Below are 17,283 nucleotides of genomic sequence, written 5' to 3' on the forward strand. Positions count from 1 at the left end.
GCTTTCAAAAAAATACTGAAATTAGAGCCCAGAAAACTTGGTTCAGAGATTTTAAACATTAATATTTGCATAATAAATAAATTTGAAATATACGTCACATAGAAACCAGAACAAGTATTACCGTGTTTCGTAGTTGTCTGCTGAACATGCAGTGAACATGTTCGAACATAATGAAAGGTTCAGGGGAAAATGCACATTTAATTAAATATGCAAATATGTTTTAACCTCGTTTCTATGTCGATCAACCTAGTTCATGTCGATCAAAAAGTTGCCGAGCATAAGTCTGGCCATATATGGCCAAGCATATTGCATATGATAAAATGAAAACTTACTGACCTTGATAAAATAATGATATAGTCAACGTAAATGGCTTTTAGTAAACGCAAATAAATATAAAAGTCGGTAATTTGATTTTCGTAAAATTACACCATAATATTTGGGTTTGAAAATCTCCCTGTTGACATAGTCTCATCGATATCATTGTCTATAAACACATGGTGTAAATTTGAGAAAGTAGTGCACTGCATGGGGCTACTGACGTGCGTGGACCCACCTGTGTTCGTGGCCTGCGGGTCACCAATGGCTAAGAGTAGTGTATCGTTTGATTAGGTAGAGAGTTACCCCTCCGCGTCTTTTGTCACGTCATCTTTGAAGTCGCAGCTTATTTTCACATCAACAAAGGATCTATTCATGCGTAAGCACGGGCAACTTCATTTTAGTGCCCCCTGATAGTATAACAGGTCCTTTGTTATGCAAATGATCGTCAAGGTAGAAAAGGTCACCTGGCGTGACCCACGGAATCAAACACGCGAGCAGCCAGCCTGGACTATGCAAGATGGACACGATCGCCACTCGAAATCAACGGGAAGTGTTCATGGCAAGCGACGTGCTACCCGACCCAAGGCAGCCAGACTTCACCGGGAAAAATCTATAGCAGGAACCGAAAAAATGGGATGTGGTGCAAGTAGCCGACCTAGTACGGAGAAACAATCTCGGAAACCTCGACCGAAAAGGTACAGTGTCGGTTCTGTGAAAGTCCCTTCGTTGATATATCACTCCTAATGAAATAACAGACATAACAATTAATGTTGGTAGCGTTTGTTGAGTTTGGCGTGTTTCAAATAAAAAAAAACGAAAAAAAATCTCGGGAGAATAAAGGTACAGTCACTTCATTCACGAGTCGTTTATGTTAACAACTACCCAGTATATTTCGCGTTGCAGCTGAACGTCTGTAACGAGCAAAAATTGTGTTCAACATCTCATTAAACTGCCCGAATCAGCATTAAGAATTTATGAGGGCCTATCCGTTTAATGTTTCTACAATAATTAGTATACACCCTGGGATGTTATACAGGTGAATATATGACATAATATAGTATTGTCGTCCTTCTGTATCGATTAGATTTTCGTGTATGTGACAAGACTAGGGATAACGTAAACATCATCTGGGCTCTGAATTGAAGTGTCACTATAGGTGTGTGTGTGTGAGAGCCGACGAGTCTGGTAAATTTTAAACGAATCGTAGTGAATCTAATTGACATTGATACCTTCATACAGTTAAGCATCTCAGTTTATAGCGTCGTGAACGCTGTACCCCCTGTCGCGGTTAGTGTACGTATCGCAAAACAGCAAACAAATCGATTGAACGCGTTGAACGGGTCAGGGCAAGAGGTTAGTGGCGTACCTTTGCGAAATTCAATATGGAACGGGCAATAACCGGAGCAGTCGTAGTAACCGTAATGAAATCGATCTCCAAGAAATCATTTGATTCAGGCTCCACTGGCGATGTATTTTGAACTTCGCAACAGCATGTGATTAAAAACACAAATAAAGGAACGGAATAATTATCTTGTTTTCCGTTATTTAATTAGAGAAAATCGCACGGATGAAATATGCGGCTATTTGGATTACCACAAGCCATTGCCGAGTAGAAATGTTCGTTTATTCGTATGCTCTACATTTGGAGGTATGTATAAATTTCGTTGTTTTTGTTTTTTGTTTTTAGCAAAACAACTTGAATAAATATATATATTGCGTTTTTTTTAGCAGTACACTTTTCTCGGTTGCATGTGTCGTCACTGGGTCCAAGACTCTCAATCGAACGGACGAAAGTATTTTATTTTGTCTGCAAAGATTCCAACTCTAATCATCTCCATGACAACGTCGCATTAAACATCCCTGCAATATACTATTATATTCCACACACCTTAAAACAGCACTGCCCTAAATTGCATTATTGTAGATATAAATGTCATTATGAATATATTGCATAGGTTAAACAGGTTTGTTACTGTGTGTCCGCGTGAATGCATCAATAATATACATATGCAAATAGATTGTTTTGCGAACTAACAATCTGAATAACAGTTTCCCGGTGTTCATGATTGCCAATGTCAAAAGAACTACCAACGCCACGTATGTGTAAATATATTTTCTTTGTTCCTGTGTTCAGTTCATTTTTTTTAGTTCTTTATTTATTTTCCATAAATACAACAATCGTACATAAGTTATACAGATCATGCCGGGGAAGGGAGCTAGAAAATAATATAACTACTAATCGAGTCGAGTTTCCGCATTTATTAATAAAAATACCATTTTGATTATAAGCACTGACTCATAGTTATAGTAGACAAGACAATATATGCAAATTAAAAAAAAAATAAAGACGATCGAATAAATGAATTAATACTTATACAAAATATTTTTTTTCTAAATTTCTTTTTTGTCAAACCCTTGATATCTACCGGGTCTTGGCTTCACTACGTTGCAACTGCATTTTTCTGCGTTACTATCATGGAATGATTAAGGTGTTCCTTTGAGTAATTACGATCATCTGAGCGAGGGCGTATGCACGTAAGTACGGTCTTATGGACCAGTGTGTGCTTTATTTCAGATTTAGAAAGTGAACGCAACACTCTGATTGAGAGGGTTTACCCAAGGATCAGAAGCTTTTGTCGGGAACGAGGTTATGAGTTTCAGGCTGTTGATCTCAATTTTGGCCTCAGTAAGGAGGATTTAGATGATGATCCTGCGCTTTCAACAAGATTAGAGACGATCAAAAAATGTCAACACCAGTCTATTGGTCCAAATGTTTTGGTGAGTACAGTCCATGTCCCCCATGTCTATCTACTCTTACCAATTAGTCAAATTGTCTAGTAAGCGCATTGTCTGTTATATTTTAATTTCAGTTAGTTTATTCTGCAATCATTGAATTACAAGTTACTATTTCAATATCTCACTCACAGAGGTGAGATGTAAATTCGCGAGTTGTGCTGATTACCCATGTGTAAAAATGTGAAATAGTCGACATGCAGCCAAGTATCCTCCCAGATATTTTCTATTCAGTTCCTTCACTTGCACATTAATATTTCCGCATATCATTGTCACGCTCTCTGATATAAAACGAATGGCATTAACTATAAATTAAATGGGGGGAATTCAGGTATTTTATGATGAATTTTGACAACCTGAACATTTCAAACCAAAACACAGCTCACCTGTCATACTGGATCTAGAAAAAGTATACATCAAAACTAAACAAAATAATAATGCTCAGTACTCTTCCTGATGGCAATTTAAATGCCTAATATCCTAAATCTCGATATATATTTTATTATTTGTGAATTATTCATGGGCAAATTTTAGTCTCTGCGAACAGGATGACGGTAACAGGAAATTGTATTGTATTTCGAAAGGTCATATTCGATTGATCGACGTCCGTGTTTCCAATCACGTGTTAGGGTCACGTGTATATATAAGAGATATGTAAGTCTATTCAATACAATATATGTTAATGTACACTTTGCGTAATACAGTGAGTGCATATAATATGTATCATGCAAAAGCAGTGACATAAAGCCATGAAATATATCTCCATATTCCACCCCGTTGACCTTTGGTTCTCCTGAACGACAAATCAGATTGGTTCTTGCATGCACTTAAAAACTGTGACGTCGCCAACTAGTCACCCAATTAAATGCCGAAACTCACATTTCGGGGATTTTCATATGAAAATTACCTCACTCGTTTAATAAATACGTTATTAGACGGTCACTCTTCAAAACCTGCTCTTCAAAGCACATTATAATGTAGAAATTATCTTCTACTTCGATTACTTACTTTTTAAAATATATGTCAAAGTGTAGGAGGTGAATCTAGCGTGTTAACACTATGTCTACTGACTCAAACCAAGTACGTTTTACTACTAAGCCGTGTTTCTACTTTGGCGAGATATGTAAGGGATCGACCATTCGAAATTATGGGTTTTTTTAGAAGATTGCAAGCTAGACACCGAAGGAAAAGTAAAAAAAAATCCGTGCATAAAAGGTGTTGCAGGAAACACATGTTAGCACATTCAAAACAATTAGAACTGCTCAGACAAGACACAGCAAAACAAAGAATTGATCTAGTCTAAAAGCCACCGCACCTCTAATGTTTGACCCCCATAATAAACTTCTGATAAGACGTTGGTGTTACAACCGGAAACTTTAATCCTAATTATATGAACTATTACCCCCCCCCCCGTGACTTAGATTCTCCTCTCCGAGAAGTATGGCCTGAGGGCGCTGCCAAGATGTCTTGCCGAAGAAGATTATCAAAAGATAACTCACCACGTGACAGATGCTGATGACGGTCTTTTTCTCAGTCTGTAAGTAGAAAAATAATATTCAAAACAGAATCGAAATATTTTTAATATTTCAATTGAATTCAAAACTATGGTTGATAATTTATTCACTGGAAAACCAACCGACAATATACTCTGCTTGGTATTTTCTGTGTGCTTTAAATTTTCTGCGATGAATGAAAATGATTGTGTACCTTCTTTTTCTATAACGTAATCTCATACTAGATGGTATAAAAAGGATAACAACTCCAAACCTGGCGTATATTTGCTACAAGATTACACCAATCTATTTCCGGCATCTGATGAAGTCGATGACCAAGTACAAAAAATACAACGACGACAAAAGCAATACACGATAGAACAACGATTAAGAAGTATAATATCTAGTGCAAAAGCGAAAGATGAATCTCTTTGTCATCTTCTTCTATCAGGTATAACTGCAAATTAAAACCATTGATAATACTTGAATTATTGGATATTAAACTTGCAGCGTTAGTTGTTATTTAAGTTAGATAACAAGATAATGGTAAGCAACTGTGGTGGTATTCGCTGTTCAGGAGAAAACGCGAGATAAACGAGTACCCCTTTGATATTACCCACAATCTTGGTATCACGGCAACGTCTGATAGGCTAGTTAGACAATTAATGTTGTGTCCTCGTTGCTGTACCTCTTTGCTTATGTGGAACTCATAAAACATGAAGCAGTGTTTGTTTTTGGATTTTCCTTTTAAAGACATACCCGGAGGTAACTATGTAGATTTGGATTCAAATTCCAAAAAAACATGTTATTGACTACATAAGCATTCATGCAACGCTACACCACAGACAACGCCATGACAAGCTTATTAAAACACTTCACAGAAATATATTATAGCATTATCGTTTAAAGGCGGTAGTCGTCGTGCCGCGCATGTGCGACATTTGTGTTGATAAACATTGATTTTCACACAATCCAATGCGCTCTTCTATTGGTATGAGTTTTGACCTTGGCGGTACGTTAACTAATTACCGCCGGTGATTCTTCTATACCTTCCAATCATCGAATACATTACGTAGTTAAAGCTTGGTAACGTACCAGTTTGTACTCGTTGGTCTGCACAGCACTCAAAGACGCCATCTTTGTTCATATGAGTCCCATACCCCGCGCACGCGTGGCGCGACGACCACCGCTTTGTTAATATAATGTATTCATTTTGAATAGCGTTGAAATTAACATGATTAGTCAACGTGTATTTGGATACATGCTGCTTGTTTTCGATCATGATAAGACCTTCAGTTTATGTTCAACACTGACGTATTCATCTCTTAAGGTACTCTGATTGGTCAAATGGTTTATGTTTATTTTATATATAAAAAAAACTATTTTGGTTAGCAAGTTATTAACGTAAGTATGTTATTTATGTATTTGTTGAAATCAACAGTAACCGAATTAGAGGTGCAGTGCGCGTTGCAATGTTCTGATCCATGCAAAGAGTGTATTTGGTGTCAGAGGTCTATTGAAGTCGGGTATCAACCTAAAAGCAAACACGTCCCAGTGGCAAACCTGTCCAAATATGTAGAAAAGAATGAAGAGAATGATCTGTTGGAAAATTTAAAAAAGAACGTTTTGCACGGCAATATATCTCCACACAATGCTTTGAAATACTACGTGAAATGGAACAATGAGTTCGGTACGTACTGCGAAGTTGCCCTATTGCCCTGTTCTCATTTCTCATTAGTCAACTATGTACATTCGGTTCTCATCGGCTCTTAAATGTCAGGGACTTGTGTCTTTGTAAGCGTGTTTTATGTTCGCTTCACTTGTGATAATAAGAGTATTGTGTGCATGTTACAATTTACCAGAAACAAACAAATCATGCGTGGCGTGACCTCACTTTAAATAAATTATTTCTCCAGGTATCGACCCAAGTAAAGTGACAAGTCATAAGGACCACGTGGATTCTCTATGTTGGAATGTCGAAGATAAACTTATAGATTTGATCACATCAGCTATTTCGGAAAACAAACATTTCTTTAAGAACAACAATGATGAGTTGTTCTATGAAGTTCACCACCACATGAATATATGTAAGAGTTATTGTCAGACGTTTGTAGGGAGAGACGAGGTATTAAAGGTGGGTACATATGTGAATAGTTATAGGGGATTTGACGTATACATATGAGGTATAATATTTCCGGATTTTACCGCCACATAATAGTTTTATTTGAATCTGCCGCCTTAATTTCCAACTGATTAATCTGGCTCATAAATAATCATACAACCTGATTTTGTATGATGTTTGTATGCGGCCAATGATTGATTTAACTGCGATATCCTAATTATTACTAAACTTACTGCTTACGTAATTGAGCAGGATAAACGCACACCCGATACCTTCAAATGGTACACTATAACCCATAATGCAATGCGCCACCCGCTTTACGGTTTCACAAGTTTGGTCTTCTCTTTTACAGAACATCCAAGGTTATTTCGCCACCAGCAAGAGATCTCCTCTTGTAATCCATGGTCCGCCAGGAAGCGGTAAGACGGCAATCGCCTCTATGGTTACTAAAATGTTAAGAACGTGGATACCTGGTGATTTGGACGCAGTCGTTGTTGTACGCTTTGTTGGCACATCGCCAAATAGTAAAACCCTGAGAGGACTGCTGCACAGCGTAGTCTGCCAAATTAATCAGGCATATGGAAATAAAAGATATGTACTACAGGTATTTTAAATATTTCAATTACATTGATTCAGTAGTACATTTCGAAGTCTGAAATTTTATTATGAAACTTGACACTAATTTTAAAGCTTATTCACCAGCCAAGCACTAACACTCATTAACACTCAGGGCTGTACAGCTTTGATCGCTTGATCCATGAAAATAATCACAAATAACATGACGTTTTATCATATCGACCACAAACAGTGATATCTGTAAAAGCGCAGTACTCTATATTCTGCGTGACAGATAGTGTTCGTGGTTGCGTGAATGTTCAGCTATTTCGATTATACAACCTAATCCATAAAACACATTTCTTATAAGTTACACCTTCTCGCTTATGTGACGGGAGTATGTCAAATGAAAGCGTTCATATCGTCGATATTGTTTCCATCTGTAGTATTCAGCGAATAAATATTGCATTTAAGAAATTGTGTCGCCGATTTGAACGACAATGCTTACACCCATTTACGTCATTTTGATTTTCAAAAAGGCGCTCTGTTTGTAGATGGCATGACATGTATAGGAAAGGTCTAATGGATTTATCCGTACTATGTTGATGGTTATATACTCAGAATGGACGTTTTTCCGTAATAGCATTTTGAAACGATGTTACCATTTACATCTACACATTCTCCATACATGAACAGCTATATCTACAGCTTAGCATATATTTTGGGCTTGATGGTTACACTTTATTTTATTATGGTGCACCCATATTTCGTATATTTGTAGGTTGAATCGAAAAATTGAGTCTTATTTTATTCTAGCCAAACACTCACACTTAAAACATTAAACACTTAAATTAACAACCGTGATTGTCCCCATCTCCATAGGATCTCAACTATCTAATTCAACGTCTACCAAGAACACTCTCACAAGCATCTGAGGAGCGACCTCTCGTAATCATTCTGGACTCCATTGATGACGCAAAGACATTTCGAACATCACGTCGGTTGTCCTGGTTACCAATACGTCTTCCACACCACGTCAAAGTGATACTGACCGTATCAGTGGAGGATAAATCGAGAAGCTTAGCAGAGCTGCAGGTAACAGAACATCGACATAAATATATTCAAACATACAATCATAAGCATGTGTTCAATTGTGTATTTCGAGAGAAATAAGCATGACATCATGGAGCTATGTAGAGTAATCGACATATAATCATTCAAATCGGCATTTCAAGTCACGTGATATGCGCAGAAGGTGCGAACACGCGGATGAAGCAATACAACTACTGTGGCGGAAACATCTGGATTGAAAGTATTTGCTTGTTAAATGCTTATTAGAAAACCATTTTAAAGAAGAGATTTTTCAAATGTTACAGGAGGTAGTAACATAATTGTATAAAATCATTCATATTTTGCCTTATCTGTTCTAAACACAGCTGCATGGTTATGAATTTATCCAAAACAAATGTCCTTTGTTCCATTTACGCAGTGATCAAAACAATCGATGGATGTGATTGATGTGAACTAAATGCACAAATGCGCGAAGTAAATCTAATTTGGTTTAATATACATATTCCTACATGCTGTGTGATTGAACATTGCGTGTGCCTGAGCTATCTTCGTATGCCTTTATTAACAGGACTATTTAACGGACAGTTCGTGCTTCATTGGAATTCCACGTTTAACGGAGGGAGAAATAAGCGAACTCACCAGACGGTTACTCGTGGCATCCAATCGCACACTCAAAGCTCAGCAATGGAGCATCCTTCTCACAGCCTGTGGTAGGTCGCCTTACCCACTATTCGCCACGCTAGCTACTCACCAGTCTTCAAAGTGGAAGTCGTATACCAAATTTCAAGAGGCCTGGTTGGGATTCACAGTGAAAGAGCTCGTTCAGTCTGTTTTCGAGAAGTTGGAGGATACATTTGGGAAGTGTCTCGTCAGTCACGTGCTTGGATACATTACAGTGTGTAAGAATGATTTCACATATACATTTCATTTTACATTGTAAAATATGTTATTTTATATTTATTTTCTCAAGATTCAGTACTAAGCAAAGTATGGAAAATACAGTCAGTAGTATCATTCTTGCTAATAGTTAAAAAATAAAAACAAACGGGTGCTCTCCATGGGCGAGTTCAATAATGTTCTCATAGCCGCGTTACCAATGTGAGACTAATCATTTAACCATTGTCTCCACGATCTGCTGCCAATACAATATCCTGCCAATATATACCTATATATGCATTTCAGTTTTTCTGGCATTCTGCAACCATCAACATTTCCATGAGTTGTTGATATGTGAGTCACAAGACCAAGCATATGTGTTTCCTTATATCTCGTCTTCATAACCAGTAGTTCGCATTTATCTATTCCATATAAGTATATGTTAATAAAGTTACTTTGACAGTTATGGTCTTATGCATATATAATATGTTGTTGTTTTAAAGTTAGTGTTACTGAACTAATTCAATTAAATATATTTATCCGTTTTCTTCCCAACAGCAAGGTATGGCTTGAGTGAAAACGAACTAGAAGACATAATGTCATGTGATGATGAAGTTCTCAATGACCTGTACGAAGACTGCTTTCCCCCGGTCCGTCGCATCCCATCGCTACTATGGTTACGCATCCGTGAGAAGTTATCGGTGTACTTTACAGAAAGAACTATCGACAATGTAGTAGTCACATCGTGGAGTCACTCGCAACTCAAAGAGTTCTCAGCATTGCGGTATTTTGTTGATGATGACAAAAGAAAGATGTTACACTCCAACATAGCGGATTATTTTCTTGGTGCTTGGTCAAATGGTTAGTCAAAAACATTGTGTATGTCTTCTCAAGTGGGATTAAAGCTATAAAGCCTGATAATATTGAATATATATATACTTACTAGAATTTGTAGTATCTAGTGTACGTCATCCCATATTTCGCTGTGACTCTTTTGCTTCAATACGTCTGACTGGATTCAATTTCAGGTTCGTCTCTAAATCTTACAAGTAGCCCAGATACATGATAAATATTTAGGAATTCTACATGTTTCAGCAGATAAAATAAATTGGTCTACGCCACATCCCAAAATGAATTATCAGTAGCTTATTTAGTACTCAATTTTTTATAATACAGCCCATGGGGGATTGTGTGCAGCATATTTTATTTTCCCGAAGGCAAATGCTCTTTGAATACGGAGCATGAAACCATTATCAGCGGATATAAGGTTTCTTTTCGGAAACCAACAAGTTAAGCTTTTGTAGTTGCTGTCATTTTGAACATCTGTGTTCTGTGTATCTATTGTACGTACTATTGAAAGTGAAATGAACATACCCGACTTGATCCTAGCGATTAATGCACGTTAAACTAACAATCACAATCACAATCAAATGCGAATGGCATTGTGCAATATGACAGACTGATAAAAAAATCATTGTATTCAACAGGTGTCAAAAAGCCATTTGTTACCTGCAAAATGGAATTTGGAAAGAACGATCGTTTGGTGGCGGCACAGCCACTGATGCTGAACGACGATACATACAATATGAGAAAACTGAACGAGTTACCGTATCATTTACTACAGAGTGATAGGCTAGGGACTCTGAAAGTCAAGGTCCTGTGCAATTATGATTGGCTAATAGCAAAGTTAAAGGCGACATCTTACAGGTAGTCACGTGTTCTTAAAGTGTCTGGCTCATATAAATCTTCGTCATTTACAAGTTTTGAATAATTGTTCCATAAACTTTTCTTAAGTAAAATTAAATATATATTTTAGATTTGGAGACCAGATGGCATAGTTCAACTTTTCAATTAGATTGCTTTGTCTCGTACAATATCAATCAATGCTTATGTAGTTTAGTGAGTGCAAAAAACAACATTTTAGTTCTATTTTAACCATTAACTATTTAACCATTTTTTGTCCAATGTGCAGTATACACATTCTCGTCTATATTTCATTTTAACTACACTTTTCCTGCGGACAAAATACAGACTATGTGTGTACTTACTTTATTTCTGTTATTATAACAGTCAATTGCAGGAAGACTTCAAGATGGCTTTACAGAAATACCCGGATGACGAAAATATCACGGTGGTTGCTGAAACGCTTTCACTTTCACGTGATGCATTGCAGATCCACCCTCACCACTTGGCGTCCCAGCTTGTGGGCAGGATAACGAAGGTACCTCTGCCGTCAATTTTATTGTTTCATATTACGCATCAGAAATTTATTTCGTGTAAATTGTCTGTTTTATTTCTCTGCTATTCAGACAGCAGGGCTTGAAGAACTTTTAAAGCGTGCCCGAGCGCCAGATATTACAAGCCTTACACCGTTCCTGCCATTTCTATCACCACCCGGATGTCAATTGGTTCATAGCATGGCGGGACATACGTCAACTATTACGTCAATGGATATAACTCAAGATGGACGTTACATTGCAACTGGTTAGTTATGAAAATTATAATTCTTAATAGGGAAATAGTATCACATTGAAAAGTAATTAAAAATCAATTATTTGTCAATTTGTAGTAATTTAAATCAAGACCAGTATTTGGCTTTTTTCAGCCATAGAAATAATTAATAGAAACCAATACAAACACATGGATCAATGATATTTTGTAATTTTTCCAGGATATTTCGGACTTGTTTTTCTCAAAAATGTGTTCAATGACCCTAAATATCAGTATCAGCAATATCAGTGCATTGTAAAGTATAAATCATATAACAATAGTCGCACGTAAGAACGATGTTGGTATTTTACAACCATTTAAATATTAAAACTTATCCGGGGGTAATTGTGTATATTATGTTGTTCCTTTAAGCCTCCGTGGATGAGAGCATACATATCTGGGCAGTAAAGGATGGCGTCCTCCTCAAATCGGTTGATTGGATTGGCAAAGGTATCAGACGAGTCAACTACGCAAATGGTGATAAGCTCTTAGTCATTTCATATTCCAATAGTCTGAAGTTCATAAACGCTATCACATTAGTAACTGAGTATGTCTTGAATATTCGAGGACTGCACGGCAAAGCCCCGTCATTCGCGATAGGAGGCAAAGGAAAGAAGACTGCGTTCCTTGTTCGACCCGGTAAATTAGTAATTGTCGATGTTGCCAAAGGAAACACGTTATCAGAAATAAGAGATACCGCTCTTCAGCGGACTTGTGAGGACACGAAAATATCGGCAAGAGGTGACATGGTCGCTTATTTTAATCCAAATTACAAGAAGAAGTCGATAAAAGTGACCAGTGTCCATACAGTCAAGCCAGTCTTGAAATCGATAAAAATCAACCCCGACGACAAGTCGGACTATCACCGACCAGGGCATAAAGACACTATTGTGTCCGACGTGGCTGTTACGTCATCGCGATACGTGATTGTTATTTGTCGTAACTTCAATGATGTAAGTATTTACGATGGACACTCATTAAGATTGATAAGGCGAATTCGTAACCATTCCGAGCATCTGTATGGGAAGACGTCGGTTCACCGAATTGTGTATGATGACCACAACTTGGCTTTTCCCGTGCAAGACGCAGTTGCAGTGTGGGATCTCGCGGGCAGTGATGGCAAGTGGTACGGCCTGCAACATCCAACTGACGTAACAGGCGTCGCATCTGTAGACATGAAGAGGTTCGTCACCATAGCAACAGATCACGTAGTAAGAATATGGGATGTGTCTAAGGATGAAGAAGAATCAATGTTTATAAGAAATGATTGGGACAGTCATGTCCTTATGTCAAAATGTTTCCCTCGCCACGGAGAGTCCACTGATGACGATAGAAGCGTGGTTAATGATGACTCTATGGAAGTGGTCACCACTAGCGACGTATATATCGGAAGTGACATCATCAATGAAAAAACACAATATACGTTCGATGTGTGCCAATTGTTATCTGACGCGCATGATATATTCTACACAGATTATTCATTGTATCCGTCAGAACGAATCAAATGCGTTGTTCAGCAAATCGAGGAAATCCCCGGATGTACTACGTACGTACTTGTAAAATCCAAAAATAATAACCAATACTCCATCACCATATTGGACCTGTCGACCCTGACACCGGTGAGACAAAGCGTCATGTATCGATCACGGCACTGCGATCGGGAGACATTCGACACAGCCCAGATTGTGACTGTGAATGACAAAATAGCTGTTGTCATATTACAGAACACGTTAGTACTTGTGGATTTTGTCGATAGTCTGGTGCTAAGAACTTTGAATGGAAAGGTTACGTCCGACAGGATAGTACTTGTCAATAACAGAGAAAAAATTGCAGCCATTGAAGAATCGAGGGAAGTTATTAAATTGTACAATATTGAAACCGATGAACCAATAATTTTGAGGGGGTACGAAAAAAAATGTCGCGTCTCACGAATTTGTGCCAGCGACGACGGTATGGGGATTATACTAGTGAGCCAGTTGGAAAGTAGCGTGGGCGTTTTTCACGTGTGGGACGTCACGTCGTTCTCGTTAATGCACGTGTTGCAATGTGACGTGGACGAACAGTGCTGTTTAAGGCTTTTGATTGGCGAAATGGTTTTATCACGTGACAGTCGCTATCTCTGTCATGCGTACAAAGCGGAGTTTATTATGGTATGGGATTTGGAAAACGGAGATGTCGTGCATCGTCTGCAGGCTAAGGAAAAATGGCGACGGGTCAAGACGTATGTAACTACTGGCACGGATAGAATATTAGTTGCCTATGACAACGGTACTGTAATGCTATGGAACATATCGGAAGGTATGTCTCTTTCACTTAGTTCAATTTAAAAAAAATAGAGTCTAATGTGTCTCAATTCATGAGTGTTGGCGCTATTTTTTTGCTAAATCAGTCGTTCGGTGTTATTAAAAATGTTTAATGGTTCATTACAGCTAATGTGATACACATGCTAAACGGACATACAATTTCGCCGACAATTTTAAAAATTTCGTCAGATGGACAGCGAGCACTATCTATGACAAGTTGTGGTTACCATGACAGTGAACGGCTACTCGTTTTATGGAATCTGCAAGAGGGTTACAAAATCGGTGATTTTAGGATGGATTACGTTCCAAATCTTTCTTATCGGGTAATGTCATTATACCGTGTTTACGTTTTATCACTGTAATTTATATGGCCATGCCAAGCTCAGGGCTACTCGAGCCGACGTCCCACGTTATCAGGCGAGACACCGATGAATGTAAACGGTATTTCGTTTCAACGACGTTTAATTATCTTCGTCAAATTCCTACTTAGTGTGCGTGTGAAACAGTTGGAATTTTGTTAAAGCGGGAGGGTCGTCACCTGCGCACGCGCTAGAATTGAGTCCCAAGCGACGATAACAACACAAGCTAAACACGGCTCATGGATAGACGCTTGTTTGTAAACAATGGCACGCTATGACCATCTGACGCATGCGCAGGTGACGACGTCGAATCTCCCGCTTTAAGTAAATAAGCTCATCAGTTGAGAATTGATATTACTAGTAAATCTTGAAGCAGCCTATTTTTAACATTTTTTTGTGACAGACAATTCAAACACGACTATTATACATTACTTAATTTCTTCTTTATTCCGTGATCTTCTAGAAGGAAACTGTTCATCTTCTGTGCAATGGCCACTTGATAGTTTTACCTACTGCCACGATCGGATCGCCTGTTACGTTGAGGGCACAGAGCAAAACACTCCACCGATTCGAAGTCCCCACCGAGTGGCCGGCTCTCTACCAACAAAAAGGTAATGATGTAAATTATTTAATTAATACAAATGTTATTCGCTTTTTGAACAAACATTCACTAGTGCAATCAAGACCAATATACTCGTTTACATACAATCACAAAGTGTGTTTCTCTGGATGGCCCAATCATCGCGCTTAATTGAACTATAACAGAACTTTGCCATTTTTTTTAAAAATGTCAGGTGAGCACTTGGTATTAGATTTCTCACAAGCATTCGCAAATGAAGAAGATCCAGGCTCAGAAACAGCGAAAAATGAAAGCGAAACCAGAAGTGAAGAAATTAAAGATGGGGGCGAGGAGTAACATCAACGTACTGGTCATCGCGACGATGCTTAACAATGTACACGTTTTCCTTGTCATATGAGAACCGCTTCATATAACCTTGTATTAAATGTATTGAGCAGTTTTGTCATCTATATGATATCGCTCTATGTTTGCTTTGTGATATCACTCCCTTAAGTGAATTTCGAACATCGAACCTAAGTACAGAACAGACATACATTAAACGGTTTGACCCTGGTGTGTACATTAAATTAGTCCCAAGTTACTACCAATAGAAATGTACAGTGAACTTTGCTATACTGATATCATTTTATATTTCCATGACATGATCAATAAGTTATTTGTTATTTGATATGTTATTGTTTATACATGATTGTAACGAACTCGTATTTTTGTATGTGCTTAGGCAAGTGTGTGCACGTGATACAAAATATGGTCATCTATTTTGCTATATACTGTCAATATTCAAAAACAATTGTCGTGATATCGGCTACTTACAAATTGCCAAATTATGAGTGTCACTATAAAGACACTTTAGACCACGTGCACTAATCTGTGGTGTGGCACGAAGTTTTTTTTTTATAAAATCGGATAAACAAATTCGATATATATATATATAATTAAAATATCGGATGTTTCCTAGATATGTAATGGTTGTTAAAACGGGTCCGTGTGTGTGCTTTTGCAGCATAACGATTGAAATAAAACATTTCTTCCAATATAATATATCTTGTACTTAATCGTGACCTCATTTGGCACGAATACGACGTACTGTCAATTCTATTAGTACGAAGAATTGAAAACCAATATCGCAATAACGTCTAATGGTATTATTTTGACTTAATTCTATGTCCACCTTATTCAAAACTTACTCTATTAAAGTGTTTGTTTTGTTACAAGATAACGATCTCGTGCCTTGGTAACTGCAAGTGAGCGTGCTCAAACAAGCAATAGTTCCTGGGCTGGTCGATAAGCCAATCATTCATTAACTTCTTATTAATTAATGTTGAATAAAAGTAGTTTATATAATGAATATTAACTTCAAAAAGTCAGGAGCTGATGCAGAATATTCAGTTAGAAAGCACGTTTACAGTGAGGTCATAGACGCATTGCATTGTGGGGTATATGTTGTTGCTGTTTTTTTTAATGCGACGGATTTAACGAGACGGCGTCCCCTGCGCCTCTTCTAAGTCCGCCCTCGGAAGTGGACAAGAAATTGTTAACCGAATGTGTACTGAAACAAAATTTATGTGGAGCACATTCCGCTCTGTAGGGGCAATAGTCTGCTCAGCATAGGTCTGCGCATAAGCATGGTATCACAGCTCACGGAACTCGACAGGTGGACAGCGAAATGCAAATTACTAATAACATACAATGACAGTATATTGATTACCCAGATCGTGTTATTGTTGTATACACTAAATACATGCATTCATATTGTGAAAGGTGATCCGTGCAGACTATATTGCATGTACTCTCGCGTTACTTGAAGTATTTCGCTCAAATATCAGCATACAGTGCTGCATGCAACACCATACCATGTTTGTAGTCTTACTGCTTCAAACCTTGCCGCGTGAACTCTTTGTGAATATACGTGTATACGAAATGGCAGGGACGGACTAGACCGTGTATACCGTCTTCCCCAATCTCTCATTGGATCTAGTGTTCTTCCCGCCCGATAAATCTATATATCAGGTCATTTCAAAAACAGAGTTGATTTTTGTGTTCATCGTGAGTTGAAAATAATTTTCGAACTGAAAATGTTTCAGTTTAATTGTGGTTGACAATAATATGAGGTTATTACGAGGATACTCGTGATGACCGTAACATTATACATCTTTTCCTTCCATGGATAGATCATGGGAATGCTGAAGTTCAAAAAAAAGTTTAGAACAGAATCAGCGAACTTCCCACTTTGTGAGGAATCCGGTCAAACCCTGGTGGCAGTCATGTTTGTTTTTATTATTCGAGAACGCTTATGCGCGTAATTATTCCATATTTGGAATAT

At 37.8% G+C, this 17,283-nt stretch overlaps 1 protein-coding gene across 1 annotated transcript; it reads left to right on the plus strand.

Annotated features, from left to right (window-relative positions):
• The first annotated feature begins 828 nt into the window (after positions 1-828).
• Positions 829-15,999, plus strand: LOC102805059 (NACHT and WD repeat domain-containing protein 2-like). Its single transcript, XM_078011441.2, has 18 exons — positions 829-1,013; positions 1,872-1,966; positions 2,894-3,096; positions 4,533-4,648; positions 4,850-5,055; positions 6,046-6,294; positions 6,521-6,738; positions 7,079-7,330; positions 8,164-8,376; positions 8,921-9,251; positions 9,787-10,089; positions 10,716-10,935; positions 11,299-11,449; positions 11,538-11,712; positions 12,091-14,016; positions 14,148-14,344; positions 14,844-14,991; positions 15,175-15,999. Exons 1-18 carry the CDS (start codon positions 829-831, stop codon positions 15,294-15,296), a joined length of 5,310 nt encoding a protein of 1,769 aa, XP_077867567.1. The 3' UTR covers positions 15,297-15,999.
• Positions 16,000-17,283: the final 1,284 nt, after the last annotated feature.

The sequence above is a fragment of the Saccoglossus kowalevskii genome, chromosome 4 (genome assembly GCF_978046115.1).
Source record: "Saccoglossus kowalevskii chromosome 4, keSacKowa6.1, whole genome shotgun sequence".
Lineage (NCBI taxonomy): Eukaryota > Metazoa > Hemichordata > Enteropneusta > Harrimaniidae > Saccoglossus > Saccoglossus kowalevskii.